At 46.1% G+C, this 20278-nt stretch overlaps 1 protein-coding gene and 1 pseudogene across 11 annotated transcripts in view; one reads left to right on the top strand and one right to left on the bottom strand.

Moving 5' to 3' along the window:
- Window positions 1-20278, bottom strand: part of Snx29 (sorting nexin 29) — a 436235-nt gene that overhangs the window by 247962 nt on the left and 167995 nt on the right. For all 11 annotated transcript variants that reach the window (XM_006522666.3, XM_006522668.4, XM_006522669.4 and 8 more), the window contains one exon: window positions 92-174. In XM_006522666.3, coding sequence (XP_006522729.1) covers window positions 92-174 — 83 coding nt within the window. The remainder of the gene's footprint in view (window positions 1-91; window positions 175-20278) is intronic.
- Gm15897 (predicted gene 15897) lies at window positions 14519-16313 on the top strand (annotated as a pseudogene).

Below are 20278 nucleotides of genomic sequence, written 5' to 3'. Positions count from 1 at the left end.
CCAGTTTTCTATTAAGTCAGATAGAGTACGTACACTCTGAGCCTGCCCAGGGAATAGCCGCCCCTCCCCCATGGGCTCATCTCCACCTCACCTTCAGCTGTTTGACCTTCTCTTTTCAGCATCTGGACAGCTCCTACATATTTCTTCAGCTGGACTTTGAGCACCTCGTTTTCTCTGCAGGTATAAGAATGTTTAAAAAAAAAACAAATTTAAAAACTAAAAATTTCCACCCTAAGTGGGGGGGTTGGGGGTGGGGGAGATCTGTGTAAAAAAAAAAGCACACAATTTGTATCTTATAAATGTTAATGTGCTATCTTGTTTCACAGCTCAACACTGAAAATGACTATACTAACGCCATACTTCTGAATACATTCTGGAACTTTGGTTTTGTAATGTTGGTAAATGCTAACTGGTTCCTGTGCCTCCCTCCATTGACAGCCTTGGAGTGTAAGCATGTTATGGGAATCCACCTGCCTGCCAGATGCCTCTTGAGGGTCAGGCATTTGGTTGTATTTCACCACTGACAGATGCACACACTAAACACAGTCCAGCTGGGGCGACTCATACCAGACCAGCTCCTGCATATTACATGGCTTGCCTCATGCTATGTACTTACACATTCATCCCAGAAACTAGCACAGCTACTACTTTGTAGATGGGGAAAGTGGGACACCAGGAAGAACCAGTGACCAAATCCATCTCCAACCCCACAAGGGAAAACGGACCTGGGATACAGCCACAACCACCTCCCAAATCATGTCCCAGGTATACTGGCTCATCATGTGACACGAGGTTCCAGGAGAGGAAATGGACATTTCATTACTATCCATCACATTGCTTTGACCTTGAGTGTGACAGATCACCAAATCACACACGCATGCATGCATTCATCCATCCATTCTACCCACCACCGGCTTTGACCCATAGAAGCTCACTGAATCACACACATGCACATTCATCTGTCTATCATTTGTGAAAAATTCACAATGAATCTGTCATAATCTCTCAGCTGAATAAGCGAGGAGTTCAACAGATAATGTTTCTGAACAAAATCACGTGGTCAGGCTCACCGGGAAACCCTGTCTCTCTGTCCCCAAGACAGACTTTCTTGTGTCTCTCTGGAGAGTGAGATTTGGTCTCTCATCAGCTGTAGCACAAGAGGCTCCTTGTTCACTTTCTATTTCTGCCTCTCACTTCCTACCCTAGGTCTTCAGTGTTTCATTAAACACACTGCTTCACAATAAAAAGGGCTCAAGCTAAGATTTCTTCTATGATTAAACAAATAAAAAGACTCATTTCAAAATATTCCAACAATTAGAACATATTTAAGAAGAGGGAATTAGCTGAAAAGCCAGCATGCTGAAATGGAGCCATTAGTGCTGTGTTCCTCTCCATGCTGTCATACAGAGATATGTGCAGGCGAGGGCATCATAGGGAAGAATGCCTGTTATATTTCTCTAACATTTTGGCTGGAAGTAAAATCACATTCCTTGTCATCTGCTTCATCTCTACCTCCGCCAGGAGTCAACAGCAAAGCTGGTGCACGCTGCGGTGCCCTACAGCATGTAGTATGGCTGACCACACACACTGCGGCAGAGTCAGTATAGGCAGGTCCTATACTGGTCCTGCCTATACTGCCTATACTGACTCCTTCACACTGTGAAGCAGTGTGTACAGAACCTCCTTTGTACTGTTCTTTGCGGTCAGTTTGGGAAGACAGCATCAGGCTCAAATGTAGGAAGCACCAGAAACTCAAGAATCACCTGAGAGTTTTGCACAAATCTCAAAAGCTTTGATAAAGGAAACCACAAATAAGCCCTCCCACTACACTGTGACAGACTGCCAGGGATCTGTCCACAGTGACTGCATTTACTCCAGCTGAAGTAGTGACAGCAATCGTCTGAAACCAAACAACAAGCTCTGAGGAGACAGGTAGGGAGGAGAACTAGCCCTGATGTGTACCAACTGCACTGTATGCTTTGTAAGGCTCTCTAACCACAGCCTCACCACACAACTCACTCTCACCCATTGCTGCGTGACATCATATAGTATCTTCAGACTAAGGGAAGAAAGCAATATACACATGTCTGTATGGGAGAAAGCTGACACTGCTCTCCAAAGACCACCATCACAGGGCAGATACAGTTTCAATGTTGGGCCTCTGGCTCTCATCCTACCTGCTTCCCACACAGGCCAACCGTCAGACTCCCTACTCATCCCATCTCTGGCCAGCACTAAAGTGTTTCAGGTGGCTGCGGAATCATTTGTTTAACAATATGTTAAGATTCCATCTAAAAATCACACCTAATGTAATATACAGAATTTTAATAGAAATCCCTTCCATCGAATGATGAGACACCATGTGAACATATCTGCTCACTGGATAGAAATCTTTGGCAGATGCCAGTTTAATGCAGCCAGCTTTGCCCTGGTGGGAAATGAACACTTTCATCTCTGGAACATGAGAGGTCTCACGTGAGAATGTGCTCATACCTTCTCGGAAAGGACAAAGGCCTCGTGTGGGGCCCTGGCTACCGACCCCTGAGAATGATCAGATGCAGTTACTGTTTTACATTTTTATTTTGAAATAGTTAAAGATTTGCAGAAAGTTAGAAGATAATTGCAAGAGGCCCTGCACAGCCCTGGCTCAGTTTTCCCTGGCGGTCACACCTTACATAACCACAGGGAGTGCGCCAATGCAACCCACATACCTATTGTGAATACAGTGTATGACTGGACCATCTTCATTATTATAACTGAGACGAGCTCTGAGCCTTGGCTTCCTAAGCCATGAAATGATTTTCATCACTAACTCAAAGCTATAATTTCACTACTATTATAAATAGTAATGTATCTAGGCTTCCCAATGGGCTTAGGCAACTTCTGTAAAAGGGTCATTCAACACCACAGAGAGTTGTGATCTGCAGGTTAAGGACCACCACTAGCTTAGTGGATGGTCTTCCTCATTGGCAGAGTGCCCTTGGAGGAGACAGTGAGACCTTCCAGACCCTTCCTCTTCCTCCTTTTCTCCTGGTCCTAAGGTGACCAACTTTTGTACTTCCCATAAGAGAATGCTTCCTGAGTACAGGTTCAAAAACAGAGACCAACAATCCACGACTAGAACCTAATGGGAATGTGGGCTCAAACGAACCTTTTCTCCTCCTTAGTTGATTGTCTCAGGTTCTGTTATGCTAACAGAAAGCTGATAAATAGACCTTCCCCATCTTTCTTTCTTTTCTTTCCTTTCTTTTTTCCCTCCTTTCTTTTCTTTTCTTTCTTTCTTTCTTTCTTTCTTTCTTCCTTTTTCTTTAAACTTCACACATCAAAGACATTTCTCATAGTTTGAACAACTAATTTACAAAATAAAAAAACAGTGACTTTTAAAGTTTTTATAGCACTAAATTATTTATCTGCATTTATGGATATGTGTAGACACACATGAGCCACAATACTTGTGGGTCATGGGGACAGAACTTGAGTTACCAGGCTTGCTAGCTACTTCCTGCGTTGTCTTGGCAGCCATACGGAAGCCCTTAACTTGTAGACGGAGACGCCATTTGGAACGTATCATTCTGCTCAGCACGTTAATCCTTCCTGGGATTTCCATACTCAGTGGTTGACACTTGGCGATCAGTGCAGCTGAAGTTCATTATGTAGCCCGTCCTGGGCTTCAAACCTCAGCTCCTATTCTTACCAGCTCTTCATCCTTCAGTGAAGACACTGACAACAGCTGTCCCCCAGTTTTCACACAATGCTCACTGGCTGTCAAATGCTATTTTAAGTGGTGCTTAATTGTCCCACCCTATTAACTGTAGCATATGCTTCCTGGGGATCAACCGGACTTCTTCATCCCCTCTAGTGCTAAGTGCTACTGCTATGTGTAACTTCTAGGATCAGTTACAAGAAAACAACAACAGTCTCTATTTCTCTGGAAGGCTCCCATCTCTGATTCACATAGAAGGGGAAGAACCCACCCTGTAACCCAGCAAGTCTTGAATGACTAGAACTCCACCCCATACTTTGCCTAAGCTCCTGAGATCCTGAATCAAAGGGATTCGCTAAGCCAAGTCCAGGCCTCTGACCCCCTAAAACTATGAGGAATTGGGGATGGCAGTACTGAGATTGAACCCAGGGTCTCAGATGCCAGGCAAGCACTACTAAACTACAGTGTCACCCTAATTAACTAAATTTAAACAGATCCATAGAACTTTATGTATATTAGTATACGCAATGCTCATGGTAACCTTATGAGGTATTCTTACTCCTGATGCTGAGCCTAGAAACAGAGCATAGGAAACAGAGGTAAGAATTTTATAAGTCAGCCGGGCAGTGGTGGCGCACGCCTTGATCCCAGCACTTCGGAGGCAGAGGCAGGCGGATTTCAGAGGCAGGCCTGCCTGGTCTACAGAGTGAGTTCCAGGACAGCCAGGGCTACACAGAGAAACCCTGTCTCGAAAAAAAAAAAAAAAAAAAATTTTAGAAGTCAAACAACTTGCCCATTGTCTGTATGACCCTCCAGTCCCCTGTCCATGTGATATCAAAGCCCAGTAACTTCACATCTAGATAACTGCACAGACAGATGCCCTCTCTGTGCCTCAGTTTACCTCTCTAAATAACAGAAAATCAAGGAGCCCTGAGGATTGGTACAATATGTACAGTTCTTACAACTTTTTGGGACATCATGCCAGCACCAGACAGTGTTCATATAAATGGGTTTAGGGGTACAAGACATAATGGGTCCCCATCCTTACTGAGGTGACATTTACAAAGGAGCTGTGGCCTTACAGCTCAGCAAATACTATCTCAGACTACAAAATGTACCCTACAAAAATGCTAGAGGGGTGGGAAGGAAGAGAGGATGTGGCCTAGGAGGACTCAGGTAGATTGTGTGAGAGAAGTCTACAGGCTTCTGTGGAAGTTGACAAGCCTGAAGGAGATAGAAGACACACAGTTCCCAGAATCAAGATGGAGAACTGGGTGCACTAAGCCACCTGTGGGTCTATTAAAATGCAAAATTGATTCAGAGCAGTGGAGCAGAGCCTGGAAGTCTGCATTTCTAACAGTGTTCTAGGCAGGCTGCCAGACCCAAAACTGATCTAGAGGGAAGGGTTAGGAAAGCCCCAAGAAGCTGGAAAGACTGCAGCCAGGAATGAGTCATGAAGGTCCCTGAGCCAGGGCAAGGAAGGGTGTGAGAGAGAACATGGGCTATGCAGCTATGGACACAGCAGATGCCAGCTGAGCTCTAAAAGGCAACCAGTGCAGTTATCCAGCCAAGAAATGATGGTGGCCAGGACTGAGAAGACGGGTAGCAATCGCAAAGGTGGACAGAAGTCCAAAGACCTTCATCTACAGGATTCCAGACCATCTTGCCAGCCTGCTGCCAGCCCTGATCTGCCTGCTGGCCACCTGCATTTTCCTTCAAAGCTCGGGGGAGATGTAAATCATGGAGTAGGTGGCAGCAAGTGCCTCTCCTACAGCTTCCAGTGACTGCAGTAATTAATGTGTGCAAGTCAAAGCAATTACGCCTGCTGAATGTCAGAGTAAACAACCAGAAACCTCAGACAGCACCATTCAAAGAATAATTACTCAAAACAAAACCAATGAATCTGTTAAGTGCATTTGTAATTCTAGCATCAAAACGCCACAATGAGACACACCTACAAAAATCTGCTCTCCTGGGCCAGACAAAAGCTTGGCTTGAGGGTACCTCAGCTCTACTGGCCAGTGATACTAAGTAGGCACCACATTCAACCACACCCAACTACTAGAAGACAGTGGCTGAGAGGCCTGGCTACGCAAAGCCATGAGGACTACCTCAAAGGAACCAGTGATGAACCAGCCTGCCTCCACTTTAGGCTTACAAATACCTTACAATAAAGACAAACTAGGCTCACCCTGTTTATAATTAAACCTGTTTCTCAAGGAGTAAACTATGCCCCACCTGTAACCTTAACTACAAATTGTTCTGTACTGCCTGTTCCAGGAAAGAACAGCCATGCCTTTGTTTCAAAGGGTTATTATGGTCACCTGTTGTTAGGACCACTGGTTGGTATAACTACCTTGCAACCACCCTGCAATCATGTCTTTGTTTTAAGCTGTAATGACCGTCTTGCAACCCTACCTTTGATTCAAAAGCTTGTTACAACTTGTTTTGACCACCTTGTTATGTTCTGCTCCTTAACCCCACCTATTTTGCCCAATAAAGTACCCATTTAGAAACCTTCTACCCCTAAGTTATATAAGCCTTGCCTACTTCAGACCCAATGTTAACCTCTGGCACCCTGCCTTAGCCCATGTACATGAATAAAAAAGCTTGCTTTAATTAATTGCTTACTTTAGTTAATTTGGCCCAGTAATCTTTCTCCTCCCATCTTTGGATATATCAGCAGGAACAAAAGGTTTAATGGTGCTGAAAGTTAGTCCTAGCAGCTCAAGATCTCTGTAAACTATGCTATCAAAGCTTCCATCATATACTGCTGCTTCCATCATATACTGCTAGTCTCCTCCAGACCTACCCCCTTGTGAAGGCCTTCTAACCCTGGAATCAACCAAAAGCACCTTTGTACAGTTCTGTGACAACCCAGAGCCTATAATAAGCAAGGGCTGCTGCAGGAGAAGGGCTGTCGAGGCTTTGTCAATACTTACAGGCTTAAGGGACAAAGAGAGCCTAAGCAGTTTTCCTAGGAAATGACAAGAACTGGGATTCAAACTGGCAGTATGACTCCAGACGAGGGAACCAGCCCTCCACATTGCCTTTGTAATACAGTGAACAATCCTAAGAGGGTCACGGTTTCCCAGCCAGCTTCCATCTCAGATAAAAGTTCAGCATGGCAGCAGATAAAGGCAGAAGATGCTCTACTCACACTAGTACCTCAACTCCTCCATTAATGTGCTCTCCAGGCTGGACCCCCACATTCCCTGCCTTGTGGCTGCCAGGGATGCTCAGCCAAACATCTAACTAAGCCTCTCCACCAGTGTAGAATCATTTAGCTCATCACAGTCCCTCCCTATGCCTTGCCTTCTGACACCTGTGCCATTACTATGGCTTACATGGTTTTCTGTCTGCAACTCAACACCTTGTCAAACACCTATGAGGCTCACAGGCATCATCTCAGGACATTCTCAGCACGGGTGATAACTGGTCAAAGACACCCAAGAACGGACCTGGGATTGTTGAATCTCAGCAGCTCAACTCCTCCAACTCCTGTGAGGGGTGTGATGGGGGTGGGGGCCTTCCCTTCCTGGACGGCTCCAAGGCCAGGAGAGGTGAATTACTTAAAGGAGAACTGATCAAATAACCAAATTTTGCTAAGTAGTAGTGGCAGCACAAGCTGCTATTCCTAGCACAAGAGATTATCTTGAGTTCGAGGACAGCCTGATCTAGAGCGAGCTCCAGTTCTGCCATAGCTACACAGAAAAAACTGTCTCAAAAAAAATTTAAATTTAAAAAAGTAACCAAGTTTATCACACAGTTGGGGCCAGACTCTTGCTACTCAAGAAAGTTATTGTCAAAATTCAAGAGATTGTTGTGAACTCATGAGACTGTCACAGAAGAACATAGTAATGCCCTCACGGGGCAAGGATGGGACATTCGACCATTGAAATAGTTTTACAAAGTAAACTGGTTGCCATTTTTAAAAATGTCAGAGTCATAAGCGTGAAAGAAAGCTGAGGAGAGATGGTAGCTGCATCGGTCACTCTGGCGTCCATCACTCTGCAGACAGGAGGGCTCTATGACAGATGGTGAGTGCCATGCACTACACTGCACTGCAGTGTGAGGAGTGCTGACTTCTGACCCTCAGCACCTTACTGCAGTGCCCAAGGAGAAGGCATCACTTACAGGAAACCCATGTGCCACGCTCTCTGGTCGAGTCAACTGGACAAGCCGAGAGGCTTAAAAGTCACTCATGAGGCAAAAGAGTTTCAAGGAAGCTCTCCTCCTGGAGTCTAGCGTTCCCTACCCATACAGTAATTTTTCATTTCCGCGTTCCATTCCCGAGTTAGTCTAGTGTATGGATCCACGTGCTCTCTTTCAATATTTTCCTATCATAAGTGCCTTTTAAGATTGAATTCTGACATAGCTAAAGCCGTCCGCCAGTGTTCCAACAGTCCTAGTTCGTCCTTAGCAAGACCTTGGGCTTGGAATTCAGTACTGCCCCTGGTATTACACTATCTCTTTGAGTAAAAGTTAGGTCATGCCCTTCACAGGAATTTACCATCACTAAGGAAGAAAGAAGTTTCTGACCGTAGGAGAAACCAGAATAGATATTTAGAATTATAGCTGAGTTACACCTATATACAGGAATTTACAATGGTTTAGGAAGTAGATCCGGCTGTGGTTTTAGAGTATTGCATTATTCATGAGATGGTTAGCTAGAAGGGAACTCCCTAGTTAGAACCATGACTTGGGTGTGAAAGCCCTTGCCCTAGGAGTGAAAAGTTCTCACACCTGGCTCCTAAGACTATAGCTGACCTTAGATAGGGCTGACTCTGTCTCAGTTATTTTATTGCCCAGTTCCTGCCAGTCTTTGCGTTTTCATTTCCTCTGTTCTGTGTAAGAGTCATTAAGCATCCGGTTACCTCATTTGTACCTTGTGGGTATGTCACCCAACTACCTTGTTGTCTTCTGCATAAAAAGTCTGATGCTTGATTTGAAAAATTACATTCAGATTCCACACAAACTCTCCTGTGTGTGTGTCTGTCTGTCATTCATCCACGCTTTGCCCACCCGCGTCGAGAGACCCCATTCCACGCAGACACAGGGACCCAGAGAGTCTGCGGCACCCATGTTAGTTTATAAAGGGGTAGAAGCTAGAAGAAGAAAGCAGGTTCCAGGCCTCTCTTGGAATCACATTTGCTGGAGTAGAACCTGAAGTCTGAACTTTAACAAACCACCAGGACACTTCTTAGCCACACTCTGGCATCCATTCACTGCCATGAGCCCTCTTGTCATATATACTATGCTGGTGACAGACACCCAGCAGGAGCGGTGTTCTTCTTCAACTGCCGCCCAGAACATGAAGATAGTGCCTGCTCAGACATAAGAAGTCTTGGGACATTTTCTTTCCTTTCCAGTTCCCTCAAGTAAGACAACATTGCAGAGCTCCCCGGAGCCTCGGATTTCTCTGCTCTGTGACTGACCTGTGCAGTATTGTCTCCTGTTGGAGGGCTGGGGGGTGGGGGGAGCACCTAAGAAAGTGTGGGTGGATTTTAATGCCTTCTCTCCTTTTCCTCACCATCTCCCTATTCCTTCTATAAAACCCATCATACCTCATTAGCCACCTGATAAATTCTATTTAGAATGGCATGCCAGGAATGTAGGCATTCCAGATCCCAGCCAAGGAAATAGACAAACAGCTCCAGTAACTCACAAAGGTAATTAATAGAAGATGACACACCGCAGAGTATCCTGAGCACTGAACCCTCTTCCCCAGATACATCCTACATATGTCCTCAGAAAGCACATGTCACCTTTCCTGAGGCTGGCCCAGGTTCCTGCATCTAGGGAATTAGCTTTATCCGATTAGCTGGGGGAAGCAGGAGCTTCATGCTGAACAGGGTTTTCTTAGGATCCAGTTCTAGAAACTACTACATCTATGTAGTAACCTACCTTTGCTAAAAACAGTAATTCTGCTAGCTAGAGATGTAAACTAGAGAAGAGATATGCAAATGACATTCCACCCAAAAATAGTTTCAAAGCTACAGCCTACAGAGGCCAGAGCCATGGTGTAAGAGAATACACCCTATCCAGAGGGCCATTCATTACAGCGTAAGACTACATGAACTCAGCCCTGCTCTGACAAGTTCACATTTCTCATGCAGTGCCCAGTGCAAGGCCTTCAAACCTGGGTTTGCTGTCTTAACATGTGAGAATGCTCACTTCCTGTGTGTCACACCCATTCTGCAGTCATGATGGTACTGCACAGCACTCCCTTCCTGCCACACTGCAGCCGTGTAAGAAAGCACCCGTGTCTGAAGAGTGTTTAAGGAAAAAACATCATGATGCTTGCTTTTAACTTAACTATATATACTACAAACGCTTATGTGGGTAAATAAGACACACAGATAAATATGTCCCAATTACTATAAAATACTATTAGCAACTAGTGACCCAGACAAAACGTATGGGAGTTATTTTATTATCTTTATGATTATTTTACAAATCTTAAATTGCTTCATAATATAAAGCTAAAAATATCCCTTGGCTCAGAAGATGTCTTGGTTTATAAAAGCTGGCAACATAAGCATAAAGACCTGAGTTCATTCTTCAGAACCCAAATAAAGAGCTAGGTATGGCAGCAAGCACTGAAATCCCAGAGATGGGGGTGGGATGGGGGTGGGGCAGAGACAGGAGAATCCCTGGAGTTTGCTGTCCAGCAAGTCCACCCAAATCAATGAGTTCCTTGCTCAGTGAGAGACCCTGCTTAAAAAAAAAAAAAAAAAAAAAAAAGTAGAGAATTGAAGTGGAAACTTAACTTCTGGTTTCTTTGTAAAGTCAGTTTTGTCAAATGACGTTTTTGCTGGAGCACACAGGTGAAAGGAGGTCTTGTTGAAGCAGTCACGTGAAAGTTTTCCTGAAGCAGACACAGCTGAAATGATGCTTTGCTGGAGCAGACATGTGAAAGGACAAGTGATGGAAGACTATAAATATGACCCCACAGACAGTGGGAACTGGAGCACTGGTTTGCTTTGCCCTGCCTCACTATCCTTCTCTAATGACAAGCTTGTATTGGTTCACCTTACACAGCTTTGTTAAGCTCAGCTTGTGGCAACACTGCCATTGAGAGGCTTCTGGCAGCCTCAGCAGCCTGAGGCAGTTGGTGAGCCTTGCGGTCTCTTCAGTACTGGAGCAGATGCTGGTTCACATGTGGTGTCTGCCTGCTAAGAAGACTGGATTGGAGCTGCTGACTCATATTTGGGGTTTGCTATGGGATTGATTTGATGACAAAGAACATTGAGCTCATTCCCAAAGAGCTATTGCTAAACAGGGTCGCTTCCCCCATATCTAATAACGTTTCTCTTTCACTGCCTCTGGTGAGTGATGGGCACGAGGAGAGGTTGACAGTTACTAAAGCAAGCTGGAAAAGATTTAGTGTACAGAGAACAACTGCGGAAGACACCTGATATTAAGCTCTGGCTTCCACACTCACACACACTGAAGTGCACACAAGCACAATCCCCTCAGGAAAGAAACAGCACCCTCACCACCATCGCACGCTCCTCAAAGGGGGATTTATAATAATGGTTTAAACAGAAGAACATGAAGATGAATTAAATGTCTCATAACAAACTAAAAAGAATGCTTGCTTGGCAAGAATAAGGACAGCATGGTAAACTTTAAGTGGCTTCAGAAAAATAAATAAATAAATAAATAAGAGCCAGATCCTAAGCTACACGTCCCACTTTGACAATATCACTGTACTTCTATCAGAAACTAGAAACCACTAGATGGCAACTGGGAGGTCAGATTGCTCTTCTTATCTTGCACCCTGCTCTTGAGGAAGGCAGAACGGGCCTGAAGGCAGGGCATGCACACTGTCAGTGTTCACATGTGTTGGCAGGGTATCTGAACACACTATCTGAACACCAAGCTGAAAACTCAATTTGGCTTTGGAATGAATCTTAATAGTCTCATCAAATCTCTGCCTCTTGAGACCACAGGCAGGAGACTAGACTGTGAATAAAGGAATAATTTTTAAATGATAACAACAACAACAACAAGGTGCAACAATGGAGGCCACACAGCAGACACAGAAATTCGACTGAAGAGAACATATTATTACAGCGCATAGGCTGGAATCATGGACCGAAGGTTCTCAGGCTGACGTAAGCCTCAGAGGGGGCAAGGAGTTTCCATCTAGGTGCAAACGATGCAAGGCTACTTCACTTAAAGATGTAGGTTTGTTCTGAAAAAGCCACGAGCCAGAGCTGCCTGGGAGGTCTTGCTATGAGCTGGCTCACTGAAGAGGAGCTGCTGCCCCTGTAGACAGGGAAAGTGCCTCCCCTAGTTCCTCCTCCAAAGACAGCCTTCTTCATCTCTCAGGAGGCACATTCCTCACTTCCCTGAGCTTTGTCTGTGGGCATTCCAGTCTGGGACCTCTACTGTGCAGAAACTCTGCAGTATGACAAGCTCCACAAACAGCCTTGGGCTCAGAATTTCAGGACTAAAGCAAGGGCTTGGTACAAAAGTAGGTCACCACAGAACCTGGAGTACAGGTTCATGCTAATGGTCTCAGCCACCACAGCATGGCAACTCAGATATACTCATTGCTACTGCAGCAAAGTCAGCCCCAGGGATCTATCCAAGTGAACCACATTTCTAAGGAACAATTATTTTTCCCTTGACATCTAATGACTGCAAGAATTGACACAGCAAAATAAAACCAGACTCCTTCAGCTGTTTGTCATTAATGTTAGTTGGCACGTAATTAGAGCCTCTTTCTGCTATGTTCCCTTTAACCCCTGAAGTTGAAGACAAATTATTGGGAAAGTATGCTAGATGCTCCTCAACAGCGTGATGCAAGCTTCTGGACTCCAGGGGTCCAGCATAAAGAGAGCTAGCACCATGGGCTTCAGACATGCCTGGGATGGAAAGGATGCCTAGAAGCCATCTGGGCACAGTGAGTGTACAGCCCAGGAGATTGGGTGGCATCTGTTAGAAAAGCAAAATGAAAGTCTGAAATAAGGCTGCCTACAGAGGGCCCCATGAATTCTGACTCCTTAATATTAAATCACAACATTCCTGCCTCCTGGCCATGACCTTTTTAAAAGCAAGAATGTAGGCTCTTCCAACCCTGCATTGCCACCACAAAGCACAGTGCCCTAAAGGAGCTCAGGCGGAAGTCTCAAGGCAGCCCAGCCAAGGGCAATGTATAAACCTTGTCCAGCTCCTGAATGAGAAATCACCATACAAGGCACATTAGGAACACTTAGGGTATTGTGACTGTTGAAAGACAGCCTTGCTGTCGGTTATCTCAGGCATGCAATGATATCTTCGTAATGCAGAAGAACACCCTTGTTCTCAGAGATCGATGCTGACAGGGTTAGGGAGCAAGAATGGCAATGTGTGTTTAGTCTTTTTGTCAACTTGTTTGTTAACACAAGCCAGGGTCATTTGTAAAAAAGGAACTTTAATGAGAAAATGCCTCCAACAGGTAGCCTGTAGGCAAGTCAGCAGGGGCATTTTCTCAATTAATGATTGATGTGGAAGGGACCAGATCACTGTGGGCACCCCTGGTGGGTGGTCTTGAGTTGTGTAAGAAAACAGGCTAAGTAAGGCATGGAGTAAGCCAGGAAGTATGATACTACAATGACTTCTGTGTCAGTTCCTGCCTGCAGGTTCCTGCCCTGTCCCCCTGACTTCTTTTTATAATGGAATGTGCTGTCAGCTGAAACAAACCCTTTCTTCCCCAAGGTGATTTTGGTTGAGCAATAGAAAGCAAACTAGGATGATGTGGGAAAACCCTTCCAAACATCCACATTGTGAGATGTGTGTACCTGAGTGTGTCTATACAGAAAAGAAGAGTGAAAATAAAAGTCAAATGTGTAATATCAACACCGCCAGCACTGGTAACCTTTGTGTCATGACAACACCACCTGCCAGAAGCGCCTAATGGAGGGACAGCTAGTTTTGGCTCCGATTGGTTCCCAGTTTAAGGGAATTTTAGTCCACTATGGTGGATGATGCATGGTGAGGTTCACTTTGGCAGGAACATGTAGTGGATGCTGCTCACAAGGTAGGCCAGAAAGTAGAGAGCAAGGTAAAGACAGTAGTAAGCAAAACCTTCAAATGAACACCCTGCATGACCACCCACATCAGCCACACCCCACCTCCTAGATGCCCCATAACCCTCCAAACTGTCACTCACCACCTGCTGGGGACAAAGCATCCCTGATAAGAGCTTACAGGGGAATGTCAGACTCAAACCTGAAGATCTGGTAAACTTAAGTGTCAACTTAAAGTCTCCAAAGTAAAAAGTTAAGGAAATCTTAACATGTTGTTTTATGAAGAAAAATCTGCATGCAAAATTCATGATGACATTTCTCTGTAGCACTGAAAGTGAGCAGGAGAACCTGCCCAGGTTGGGGGTATGCAGGGCTCCGGAATATCACTCCTGCCCCAAGGCTTAAGGAGCCACTCTTGTCTCCCCCAACCCCACACATACACACAAAGGTGCCACCCACAGGCCCTGGCTGAATGGCAGCTCTGGGCAGCCTGCAGACCTGCCTTCTAAGCAGCACAGTGAGCTCTAATCCTCAATCATCAACTGGCCCACTCCCAGCTGCCTGCTTGCCTTCCAGTTCCCCCGCTGGCAGGTTCCCTGCATCGTGCTTTGTCCAGTGGGATTAATATTAAGGGAGGATTTAGTAGGAATATTTAAAATGCCTATTTAGAAAAGGATTCTGGGAAGATTGCAGTGACAGCAGCAGCATTTTTAAATCTCTTTAAATTTCCTACATTAAAATAAATAAAGGAGTAAAGCAAATCCCACAGATGGCGTCTACAGTGGAGCTTAAGACAACGACTGGAACACCGGTAGCAGCAGCAATGGAAACCAGGTACGTGTATAGTCCCTACTGATCTAACATCCTGCCAGATCAGTGGTGTTGCCGCCTGTGACCCTGACAAGTGTACCCCACCAACCATCTCCTCTTCAGCCTTGGACCAGCGGCAGCTAAGATAACAGACTGGTGACTGGGGCCACCTGTGCTGGATAGAGGAAGAGGAAGGGGAAGAGAAACTGTCGAGTCAAAGCGGGGGGGGGGGGGGGAAGGTGGAACTGATATGTGGCCCATTCAAACTCCTCCCCCAGCTCCTTCTCCATCTCACTCATCATCAAACTCCTCTGGGCAGAACAGCAAAACTAATGCTGGGATAAGCGAATCTGCTTCCTCCGCCTATGAGTTCCTGAAGGACACAGGTAGGATGGAGGCATCCTCACTTCCTCCCTACCTCCAAAATCAAGGTACCTGTTAAAAATGAACAAGACCAGCTCTGACTTGGAAAAAGTGAGCCAGAGCTCTACAGAAAGTAGAGCCCAGCCTTCAAAAGGGCTCACATCAGCTTCACCACAGGCCCCACTGTCAGCTAGCTATGGACTCCAGGACCTGCAGCAATGGAGGTCCATACATGAACTCACCAACTTACCCACAAATCAACAGGAAAAACTCTTCGCTCCCTCCTTTCCCATCAGGCTCCATAAAGAATGTATCCCCCAGTGGTCCTGCGTAGCCTCCTCCTCTGCCCCAGTAAAAGATAGTGAGCTGTGCGGCCTCTTCCCCTGATGGCTTCTTCAGGACCCATGGTTCCCCTAAGCCATGGACAGCAAGTCCCAGGCTGAACCTACGCCACTCAGAAACCAGTGTTTGTGCCCATGGCAAGCCTCCTTTTAGCTTCCCACCATGTCTTCTCTTCTGAGCCTTTGGAGAAAGCTTTCAAAGTCGGTGCCTCCTAGGCTCTAGATCTGGGGCTGGCAAGCAGCAGAAGCGGCTGTGGGAGCCCCAGTCTCCAGTGCAGAGCGCCACCTCCATGTTGTCTTTCCAGCTCAGAGCATCAGCCAGGCCTCCAATGGCAGCACCCAGCGTCAGCTGCACAATCTGTTGAGTAACATCAGCAGCAAAGAGGGCACTTATGCCAAGCTTGGGGGCCTCTATACACAGTGCCTGGGGGTCTCTACACACAGTCCCTGGGGGCCTTTACACACAGTCCTTGGCCCACCTAGTGACCAAGTGTGAAGACCTCTTCATGGGTGGCCAGAAAAAGGAACTGAGCTTCAAGGAGAAGAAGTGATCACTCTTCAAGCTGACATGCAGTGAGCCTTGTTGTGACTTGGGGAATCCAATTTGGTACTACACCACCTACTCTGAGACCACTGCCAATACTTTGGCTATGAAAATCTGCAAAACCCTAGAACCCAAATCAATCTTGTACTGCAGCTGGTCTGTGGTGTGCGCCCATGCATTCCAAACATCCGGCAAGGCAGAAGGTATGTTGTGGCCTCTGTGGCCTCCAGAGTGCTTACCAGCCCTGACATATCCAGCCAGGGCCTTGTGCTGCTGCACCCGCTGCCGAGGAGTGTGACAGATGGTGTGGTGCTCATCACCTGGGAGGTGCCTCACCAGCCAGCCTCCAACTGTTCGGGAATCTATGCTAGGCCTCCGGCAGAGCCTGAGGTTTATGAGCACCGGCTGTGCTTCCTGCTTCTGCAGCTCTGCAGCTAACCTGAGAACCTGAAGGCACACGGGATCCCACACCAGGACCTGTGTCTGGAGAACCTGCTCCTGAAGCACTGCAAACCCCAGGGCTTCCCCTGAAAGACTGAGGGTGTCATTCCACACACACACAACAGTCTCCTCTCCTCAAAGAGTCTCCATTCCTCCTCCTCTACCACCCCTGTAATTATGTTCAGTTCTAGCCTCCTGCAAGGTCCTGAGGACAGTTCCCCCAACAGAACAAAGTTTAAGCTCCTGCCTCACTGCCCCATTACGGAGTCTCCTCACCCTTCTGTCAAGCTGTTATCTAAAAAACAACCTCCCTAATAAAAGTAAAATGTCTTTAAATAAACAAACAAATAAACACATAAGACCAAAGCCCACTAATGATATTTACAGTGGGACTAGAGGCAGGGCCCCCATGCAAACCCTCCAGTTTAATTGTGCCAAGGCAGATTAACAGCCATAGGCCTAAGTAGCACCAGTACAGATGGATTAAAAGGGCAAGCACTTGAAAAGCCCTGAGAGATCCCCAAATCAGCACAAGGTAAGGGCTGCTTTGGAACCACAGGCCTTCCTCTCAAACAGCAGCGGCGTGCAGACTGACCAGAACCCCCGGCTGACCGTGGCTCCCTTCTGTGGTCATAGAGCCCCAGAGTAAGAAAAAGACCACTGAGATGGAGGAGTAACTGAACAGGAAGACGGGTGCGAAGGACGAAAGGGGGAGAAGGGCAAAGCTCAGTGGGTCCAAGAAACAAATGATTGTGTTCCTGGAGATGATAGAAGACAGAGCTCTGGTCCCCTACCTGCGGTCCTTGTGCCTGGCATACCAACGCTCAGAGGGCCAAGGCAGGAAGATAGTAGGTTCAAGGCTGGGCTGGACTACAATGGTTAGACCCAGGCTAACCTGGGCTAACATAGCAAGACTCTGACTTAAAATGAGAAGAGATGGAGGAAGAAAGGGTGAGGAAGGGAAGAAGGAAGAGAAGAAGGAGGGAAGATCATCTACAGGTAATAAAAATATACCAAGTATACCCATGTAACTGCAAGCTTCTATTTCAAGACATGCCAAAAGACAAGGTACAGATGATGCAAGCCATGGAAGAACAGAGCATACCACAATTAGAAAGTGCAACACTGAGGAAGAACATAGGAGCCCAGAAAAGCACTCGGGAAATGAGAAGCAGCAGGAAAGGGTCACCAGGAAGGCACAGGCATGGAGCAGTCTCCACTGAGCAAGGTGCGAAGGAAGTGATTCAATGACTTAAGAAAGTAGCAAATGCTCAGGACAGGCAAGGAAGACCTACCACACAGAGACAGGCGCCCGGCCGAGAGGACAATAGGAGTGGCCGCCCCACAGGATGCAAACAGTTCAAACTACCTGCCCCAGAGCCCAGGCAAAACCTAAGAATATTGACTATGAGGGACAACATCAAGATCTATTCTAAGAAAATCACCTGCCTCAGAGAGAGAACAATTCTGGGCCAAGTGCCCTCTGAGGAAGGAGAGTTAGATTAACCTCCTCTGACAGCAACACTTCAAATGAATGTCCTGGCTCTTCAGATACAAGAAAATGGGATCTAAAGACTGGAAATCAGCAGAGCCCTCTGCTCAGTGCTGCTGCCTGAGGCTGCTGCTGGCCTCCCCTGCAGACCCAGAATGAGCTGGAAAGGAGCAAAAGCCTCACACGTGTGGCAGTGAGTGATGCGACCAGAGAGTAAACCTGCAGACCCGGGCGACTGTGCACTCTGCGCTGGCAGTAGAGACACACACACTGGCTGTGTGCTCTGGTGATGGCACCTGGATTGAGGTGAGAAGGACTGGCACCTCTAGGCACTCATTAACATGTTAGTAGCAAGTTTGAGACTGTTTTTCTGAGACTGTATAGATATGCATGCACAGGAATATATATACACATGGGAACCCCTACTTAAAATATCCGATGGTTTGGGATTCAGAATACCAAATTCAGGGCGATAAGGTTGTTTGCTTAGCCACTTATACTGTGCAAGTGCCTTCGCCCACCAAGCCACCTCACCAGCCCAACCTTTTATATTGCATTTGCATATTCTGTTCCCCTTATACAAGGACTCACAGGATGATATCATAACAACATAACTTATCAACTCATTTGCTTTAAACCATACACACAGGAGTCCTCAGAACAATAACACTCAAGTTGCAGCAAGAACTTAGAAAGTTAGTGTGTCTATCCAGCCAAATGCATTTTTAGCACAGTTTGCAAACAAACTCTACAGTGAGAAGAAAGCACCATTCAAGTTAGACTGAATTTACAAACTTTGATAACATGGTGTCCACATAGATCAGCAGCCACTGTAGTTACATCCAAGAAACAAGCCCTCCTTCCTATACTTGCTTGTGTCAGGAGTTTTGGCACAGCAACAAGGAAAAGGAACTAATATAGTCAGCAGTTCCCATGATGGTGGGGAGATGAAGCCTGGAACACACACTTGATAATCACTGGGAGGCTCTGCTCAGTAGCTAGAAAACAGCTGACCGAGAAAGGAAGACCAAGGTTGGCCACACAGTGCTGTCCTGACAATGAGGGCCGACATGCTTATACCAATGCTGTCCCGCCATGATTCCAGGTTTCTGATGATAGACGCTCGTCATACCATGACAAACTGAGTGTACAGAAGTTAGAAAATACTGCTAAATGAAAAATGGCTGAAAAAGAGTTGTGGCCCAGCATGGTATAGCATTCACTAGCATGGGCAAGACTGTGGGTTCCACCCCAGGAAAAAACGAAAGAAGAATGGTGGGGAGGAAGGAAAGGGAGAAAAAAAATCAAGCATTAGCACCACAAATGTGATTTAAAATATTGACCTCATGGTAGATGGCTGATTTGTAACATAGGCAGATCTCATCTTGGTAAAGCTGTCTATAAAATGACAATGACTGTACACCACTACCTCCCAGGAACCAAAATAAGGCAGGCTGTTAGGGATGAAACAGAACAAGACCAGTGAAGGCTGCTCCTGAGATGGATGTCTCTATGTAAGATCCTGCCCAACACAGACCCACAACAGAGGAGAAAGAGCACAGGACAATCATGCCTAGAAGCAGAGAGAGAAAGGATCCAACCACAGATAGAAGTGTCATCTACAAAAACACTAGCCACCCAGCCTAGCTCCACTCACAACTAAACTGTGCTGTCATCATCTAGCTGCCGGCAATGGCCACACCCAAAAGAACCAAAACTGAGATGAATCCCCACACAGTCTATCCTAAAGTCAGCAGACGTTCCCCACCAACTACTGCCTTGGTCACAGACCCTGAGCATCAACACTTGAGATCTAGACCCAATGTGGTCAATCCCCTGTCATGGTTAAAACTAAAACAATGTGTGTATTAGTGTATAGAAAATGATATTACGTATGATATATATTATATATAAAACTCCTGGGACATACTCACACCCTGTACTGCAGAAAAGGATATCAGGGCATAGGAAGTTTATGGCTTATCCCAAGATTCAGGCTTTGGACTTAAACCCAATAAAAACCTATGAGCTATCAGTCCAGTTGCACTGCTGTAACAAAACACAGATCTTAAAACTGGAAATCCAAGATTCAAAAGTCCTCCTGCAACCTCTCTCTTTGACTTACAGACTTTCATCTTCTGTTGTAGGATATTTGATCACATTGTGAACCCCACGATTGTGAATGGGGAAAACCTGTTTCTTGTTGTAGCCTCCCCCAGCCTTGAGCAGGCTGATTCAGACCTTGCTGCCACTGAGAATGAGACCACCTGGGGTGGAGCCTTCAGACCTAGATAGTTCTATTCTGTCACCTGCCACTGCTCTGCTCCAAGAGGCTGCTGAGAGGCTAAACCTGTCTTCCTGAGATATTCCTGAGATAGCTGACAACCTGTAGATTTGGCGACCTAATGCTAACAGCTCTGACAGACTAGTGTTAACAACTTAGCAACAAAGCATCAAGAAGCCTGGCTTGGCAGGAGATGGGCTTTCCCTCTTTACAAGCACAGACTGCTGGTAAACATGGGGCCTTGATCAGCAATCTGTCTTGGTCTCTTTTCTTCTCTT

This window comes from Mus musculus, chromosome 16, assembly GCF_000001635.26.
Source record: "Mus musculus strain C57BL/6J chromosome 16, GRCm38.p6 C57BL/6J".
NCBI classification, from domain to species: domain Eukaryota; kingdom Metazoa; phylum Chordata; class Mammalia; order Rodentia; family Muridae; genus Mus; species Mus musculus.
The sequence above is the reverse complement of the archived record's forward strand: the minus strand, read 5'-3'. Positions and strand labels throughout refer to the sequence as shown.